Below are 7,543 nucleotides of genomic sequence, written 5' to 3' on the forward strand. Positions count from 1 at the left end.
TACGGAACTATATTTTATAAGAGCATTGAAATGCGTGTCGAGCAGTTAAAAAGAAACGTATAGAATTAAATGGGACAGAGGGAGTATGTGTTTCCCATCATTACACCCACTATCTTCACCTACTATCTCATATTTAACAATAAAAACTACTATTACACCCACTACTTTCATCCACTGTCTCAAATCTATTATTAAATATTGATAGGTCCCACCACTTTACCCACTTTTCATCTAACTTTACTCTTTTTTATACATTGTGTCTTGGTCTCCGTGTTCCCCTTCAATGTAAACAATTGAGGGGGACGGAGGGAGTATTTTGAATAGGGTTTGTCTATTGTGTGCCCATGGGCACATGCTAAGCGCGAAATTTTATATGTTTGAGAGATTGTGATTGGTGTGGTAGTTGTATATGCAGGGGGTCCACCATTATTAAGATATAAGAGCCAATAAGAATGATTCAAACTTATAAAATTCTGCGCTTAGCATGTGCCCATGGGCACACGCTAGAAAAACCGTTTTGAATAAGGTGGAGTGCTAGAGAATTTGTAGGAAGTAGTGGTTGGTTTGTAGCCAATCTATGTGGGTTTATTTAAATTGCTTGTATTTTCTAATTGTGCAGAAAAACAAGAGAGAGAATACAATATATTACTTGGGATCAATTTGTGCTTATAAATATCACTTTTCCATATTGTTTATCCTATATTTATCATTCTAGTGTTTATTATTTGCAACACAGCATACATATTTTAGCCGCAAAAAACAACACAAAAACCACTTGTTGCTGGCCAGAACTTAAGAAAATACTCTATGAAGCATCGGTTCAGATGAAAACAAAGCCCACCAGTACATGAAGATTCGTTCCACAATTATGGAATTGCGAGACCACGTGGAGGTCCAGTTGAATATTACTGGAAACCTGGACAAATTGATCTGTCAATTACAGAAACTTTAACTTTTGATTTAAATAAATCAACATATTGTTCTCGTCGTTAAATATCCACCGAAAAACATAGATATTGTTTTGGGTTCATAACTCCAAATGCCGGTCCGACCATCCTGTCGTGCCTGGTTATCTTGCGGTGAGCCCGCAGGGTTTTAACTCCCTTCCATGTTATTTTGTAGGAACTTTTTCGGTAGTTGACCGCAAGACAACCAAGAACGGCACTGCCGACCAGAATTTGAAGTCATCATGGGATAGCTCCCCAGGAATAAGATCATTTAGTAAAAAGATATAATATGAATTAAATGCATATCTTCCTGCCAAAATTATAATTTACTCTGTTAGTTGAGTGTAACTAAAATTGCGAGATGTTATCAATGAAGAGCAACTTTAACAGACTCCTCATTTTTCTCTAAAAATAATATAAAAGATCAACTCTTAATTATTTAGATGATTAAATTAAACAATATCTTCAATAATATTTCTATATACACTCTTTATTTATATATGTTATTAATATACATATACCTAGAAACTGTGTGTCATGTATGTCGAGTGCATTTTACACTAGCAAAATAATATAAAAAGGAATTAGAAGGGACGGTGTACTCCATATTGTTGACGAAGCAAATAGAACTCCTAAATTTTGAAGCGTTGCTCGAAGGTTGTTGGAATTAATTTCAATTTCATGTTTTGTAGGAACCTTTCTGCTATTCACCGCAAGACAACTAGGCACGACGAAAGAAGGTTCCGACCGGAATTCGGAGTTATCATAGGATAACTTCCAAGGATTAAGATCGTTTGGTAGAAAGATATAATATGAATTAAAATACATATCTTCTTGCCAAAATTATAATGCACTGTGTTAGTTAAGGGTAACCGAAGTTGCGAGAGGTTAACAATGAAGAGCAACTTTAACGGGCCTTTTATTTTTTCTGTAAAAAAATTACAAAAGATTAACTCTTAATTATTTAGATGATAAAATTACACAATATCTTCAATAATATTTCTACATACACTCTCTATCTATTTTTGTTATTAAAATACACATACCTAAAAACTGTATCATGTATGTCGAGTGCTTGACAGTAGAAAAATAATATAAAAATGAGTTAGGAGGGAGAGTGTCCTCGTCAACATTGTTGAGAAGGCAAATAGAACTCCTAAATTTTCAAGTGGTGCTGGGAGGTGGTTGGAATTTATTTGAATTTCATATTCATCAATTTTTGACTAAAAAGCCCATCAAAAAGTTTTTAGACCAACTTTTAAAACATCTACAAGATTATTGATAAGTTAAATTAGACTTACAAAACATGTATAAAATATGTTGAACTAGATATTTTTTTTAATAATTATGACTCGGTTATATTTTAAAAATAACATATATTATTAATTGAAATTGTTATAAATAAAGTATATTATTTTAATAGAATTGGGTTCTGTGTTGTACTAGTTTTATTGTGGTCTTTGTAGACCAAATAATCTATCATTGGATGATAACACTGAATAACTGGAATTGAAGGAATAAAATATATATCTTCATATTAATTTCAGCAGTCATATACGGATTTGCAGGACCGTATACTTTGCAACTATAAAAAGGATTCTCTAGTATATCCCATATACATCATTATCCCGTACATATCTTCTAGAAATCTTCAGTTACGAAAAAATCTCATAACTATTAATAAGCCTGAAACACCATCGTGGTTTGCATCGGTGTTCTATTTCCGAGCATAGCATCGCTGTCGGAATGCCATCATCGACCTCAATTGTGTTTATCAGTTGCATGCAAGACATCCCACCAAACTATTACCATCATCGTCTTGTATTTTCATTGTATGCGTTGTGATACATTATATAATGTCTAGAATTTGTTTAATTAGTTCTGATTTTGTAGAATTTTAGCGAAAGTGGGTTATAATTGAAGAACAAACGAATGTTCACTTGATTTTTTGAGATAATATTATTTTTCGAGATGCATGTCATCTATTTTAGTCAACTGGATCGAGGTGCAGCACGATGGAGAAGAAAATTAAAAATCAATGATGAACAGGCGAACAAGGAACACAGAATGCAAAACTAACGCAAACAAATGAAGGTGCAACACAATGGAGAAGAAGATCGAAATCAGTAAAAAATTGATTTGTAATTGGTCTAGGGTACCAATGAGGTGCTTGTTGGGAGCTGCAAGGTAAAACATGCACGTAATGTCCCCTAAAAGGTTAAGTTAAAAGAGTTTGCTTGGTGTGTTTGATAATAGCTAAATTTGATGTATTAAACTTGTTTTGATTTGGTGGAGTTTCGAACATGTAGCCGATAAAAATATTTAAAAACATAAAAGCATCTCCAACAGTGCTCCTAAATCATTCCTTAAAAAATAATATAAAATGTGGCTCTTAGTAAATTAATACATCAGAAAACGCGAGAACTCCAATACTATTCTTTATAGTTAGCTCCTAATTCACATTTTATATAAATGGGTTGCATTATATTTATGGTTCAAAAGTATCGGAGTTTTGTTTATTGTTGATTACATGCACAACTCGCTACACAGCTAGCTACAAAAGCTGAAATATATGAGTGGAAAAAACTATCCATCGATTGTGACCGCATGATGAGCAGATAGATTGGATGTTCCGCGATGAATTACTCGCGGTTGATGATGATTCGACGCCCTGGTAACCTTGAAGTGTGCTAATGTTGCAAGCTCATGAACAGCCTCCGAAAGATTGACACTACAAGTAACAACTTCAACTAGTAGTGAAGCTACCGTCAAGGCTGGGATTATCTGTAACAGCTCCGCGTTAACCCACAAGCCTGTCTTTAGTGAAGATTTCAGGCTCTTTGCAGCATTTTTCGCATTTAACACATGAGCATCCGCAGCAGATGACCTTGTCATTGTTCGAATCGACAAGGCTAATTCCTTCAGAGCTAAACTACACTCCGTGCTCATCTTCTTGCAGTGTTGTTGAACTTTCTCTCGGATTTCATAGGGTATCTGTCGAAATTTAACATGCTATATGTTATTGCTAATGTGGTAACCTACTCCATATTTTAGTCCACCTGTTGTTATATATATAACTGTCAGATTGAATTTGAGGCTGCTTATACCTGGTTATCAGAATTGAGGTATCCATTAAGTGCTTCAATTGAATATGCACATTGACGAATGTGAGCTCCAACTTTCAAGTACTGGTCCCAAGGATGTCTGTACCTAAACCGACCATGTCGGGGTTCCCATTTTGCGAAATTAGCCTGCAAAAACAAATTAATACAACCAAAATTAGTCCGTGGATATTATGTGCTTGTTTGTTTACAAGAAGAGGGAGCTTAAAACTAACTTTTGTTTTTCTTGACACGTTTATGTCAAAAAGCCAGAAGTATTTATAAAATCTTGAGAATGTTAGTTTCTCTTTTACGGTTTCTACTTCCTTTCCAAACAATTTAATAACTTGTAAGTCTTAGCTTGTTTTTCACTTCTACTCTATTTCTTTAATTCAAAGAAGAAATCACTTCTTTAAAAAAGATAACCCAAATGGCCCGGCCCCTATATATATACTGAATGTTAACTCAAGTCCCACGTCCTAAAAATAAAAACAGATTTAAATCCTATTTATCTTAAATATATATAACCAACAAAACCCCTATTTTTTTGAGCATGTTATGTGTCAGGGGTGTGACTGTGTGCGCCCACCATCTCTTACCAAGGTCTCTTCTGTGCCTTTGGAATTGAGCACACTTTTGTAAGCTTGTAGCGATGCTCTTCTGTCTTCCACAATCGTACTGTCTGATGTCTTAAAGAACTCATCTCCAAATCCTGTCAAGCCCATTTTATAAGTCTTTTTAATACAACATACACAGAAAGGAAAAGAAACAGACGATAAATAATAAATTTATGGTGTTTTTACCTTGAAGAAATGTTGCTAGTTTTTCCATGTTTGTAGCCAGTTGTTTATGAAGATCATCCCCAGCCCAGGCTGGATAAATGAAAATGCAGACGAATATAGACGTCGCGCCGCCGATAAAGATGGTGGACATTCTTTTATGAGCCAAATCTATCACCTCATCGTCCCGATAACCAGATACCGAGATCAAACAGAATGTTAATATGAATATGACTAGCCCATAATCATATCTGGCCTTCAGTTTTGGAAAGAATCTTGCAAATGTAAATACCGAAGCTGCATGCACGTACATGTATATATGTAATTAATAAAAATTATTTAAAAACTCTGTACAGTAAGCTTATGAGTTTCCAAGCAGTGTTCTAAAAATATCTGATTTATTAGAAAATTGCCACAAATATTATCGTTTAGTCGATTATATTCTGGTTTGACCCAAAATCTCCAATTTATCAAAACAATCTCGGCCGGTAAATCTTGAATCCCGCTTTCTAAAACCACAACATTATATATAGATGGGTAACATATAATGAATATATATAAATACCTACTAAGAAGACTGTGATTCCAATGACAAAGGGCTCAGCGGTTTCCCCAGGTAAAACAGCTAGATGATGAGCAGCCACGCCTAGTGATCCAGCTACCAGTGTGGCAATGGCTCGATTGACGCCTTTTCCGAGCGTGGCTCCTGAACAAGTAATTAATCCGACTAACGAGATTCAGAAACAAAAAATCTAAAATAGAAACAAATCTAAAGTATGTTGACTGAAGTGCGTTTGGGCCAAAGTTCGAGGGTGCATTTTGCAATTAACTCTACAAATTATATCCATGCATACCAACTGAAAATTCGAAGACAACGACGACAGTGAGAACAGCCCACATTGCAGAGACACCAAAACCATCATACAGAGGGTTGAAATAGTAGAACAGAGAAACTATGGTTATGGCTAAACCCACTTTGCAAGAATGAATTATTCTTCTGGGATCGTCTTGGCCTAATTCTTTTGCTTTGCTTGCTGTATGGGCTATATTGGACCATACTTTGAGAGGCAAGGCTTTCAACCATGACCATGCACCACCGAAGAATGAATAATCTTCACTTGCATCTGCCATTTATGAATTTATTTGAATCGAATGATATAGGTTAAAGAGAAGGTTTATAGATGCTTGAGGAGGTATGTTTCAGATCTATGTCCATAGGACTGTGGATTGCCAAATATATAGACACGCACTTGGCTAAGGCTCTCGAAAACCGAAACATATTTTATGCGAAGCATCAACACGTTTTCGCGCGTCTTCTATGACCGCTCTCCATCTCTTTGTCTAGACGTGAAAATTAGAGAGCGCAAGGGAGCACACCTTACCTAATATACTACTCCCTCCGTCTAGGGCTGTCAATGGATCGGATATCCGGTCCGACCCGGTCCGATCCAGGGGCTAACGGAGCGGATATGGATCACTTAAAATAAAATCCGATCCGAAAAATATCCGATCCGATATGTATAGGATATGGATTTAATATGATCCGATCCGAAAAAAATCCGATCCGACTTATATATATATATATATTTATTTATTTATTTATATGTGTGTATATATACTCTATTAATATATTATATACATAAATAAATAAAATTAGAGAGCATTTGAACTTGGATAGTTGAACTTATTAAGCATCTGGTTTCAGAGTTTTGAGCTGCATTAGTACAACCTATAAATTTGAAGTTTCACATATTTTATTTTATTAGAGATTTGTAATATTTATAAGTTAACGTAGTGTTCCTAAATTCTAAACTTCCAGAATTTATCAAAGACTTTCAATATTTGAACAAATATGTTTTTGTATTTTAAAACACTACATTTTGATTTTATAAATTATTATTATGAGTGGTTTCAACACATTTTTATAGGTGAAGACTTTTTTTTGTTTGAATATAAACGGAGCGGAGCTCCGATCCGAAAATCCGTGATCCTACGGATTAGGATATGGATCGTGTTCTAAAAAATCCGGTTGAAATCCGATCCGAATCCGAATCCGATAAAATTATACGGATCAGGATATGGATCATGCCTGATCCGATCCAGATCCGATCCACTGACACCCCTACCTCCGTCCCAATGAATTGTATACAATTTTCTTTTTAGACGTTCCATCAATTGTATACATTCCAAAAGTAGTAAACTTTTATAATATAAAAAATCATTACACCAACTACTTTCTTCCACTGTCTCCATTCTATAATAATATAAACACTATTACACCCACTAATTTCCTCCACTATCTCAAATCTATCATTAAATATAAATAGGTCCCACCACTATACTCACTATCCTCATTTCTTACCCAATTTCTTGGTCTCCGTGTCCTAGTCATTTGTATACAAATGACTGAGACGGAGGGAGTACTTGTCTAATCACATGCCTTATTAATGTTTTACAGCCTAGGGCTAGGATATATTCGTCACAGAAAATTAATTTAATTTATGTAAAAAAAATAGTGGGTAAAATAATTCAAAAATTATATATTTGTTATATTAAACAAATTTATTCATATATGTGTGTGTTTCTGTGTGAGAGTCACACTTTATGAAAATAATATAATAGTATATAGTGTAGAATAGATTTATAATATTACTTTTAAAATGAAACCATTAGAGTATTTAAAAATAATATTAATGTATTTTGGTTGGAAAATATC

At 34.5% G+C, this 7,543-nt stretch overlaps 1 protein-coding gene across 1 annotated transcript; it reads right to left on the reverse strand.

Moving 5' to 3' along the window:
- Positions 1–3,309: 3,309 nt before the first annotated feature.
- Positions 3,310–6,052, reverse strand: LOC108226615 (aluminum-activated malate transporter 2). Its single transcript, XM_017401605.2, has 6 exons — positions 5,682–6,052; positions 5,393–5,533; positions 4,852–5,124; positions 4,648–4,760; positions 4,055–4,198; positions 3,310–3,941 (listed from the first exon to the last, which is right to left on the reverse strand). The coding sequence occupies exons 1-6, from the start codon at positions 5,956–5,958 to the stop codon at positions 3,534–3,536; spliced, it is 1,356 nt and encodes a 451-aa protein (XP_017257094.1). The 5' UTR covers positions 5,959–6,052; the 3' UTR covers positions 3,310–3,533.
- Positions 6,053–7,543: the final 1,491 nt, after the last annotated feature.

The sequence above is a fragment of the Daucus carota genome, chromosome 6, assembly GCF_001625215.2.
Source record: "Daucus carota subsp. sativus chromosome 6, DH1 v3.0, whole genome shotgun sequence".
Classification (NCBI taxonomy): Eukaryota; Viridiplantae; Streptophyta; class Magnoliopsida; order Apiales; family Apiaceae; genus Daucus; species Daucus carota.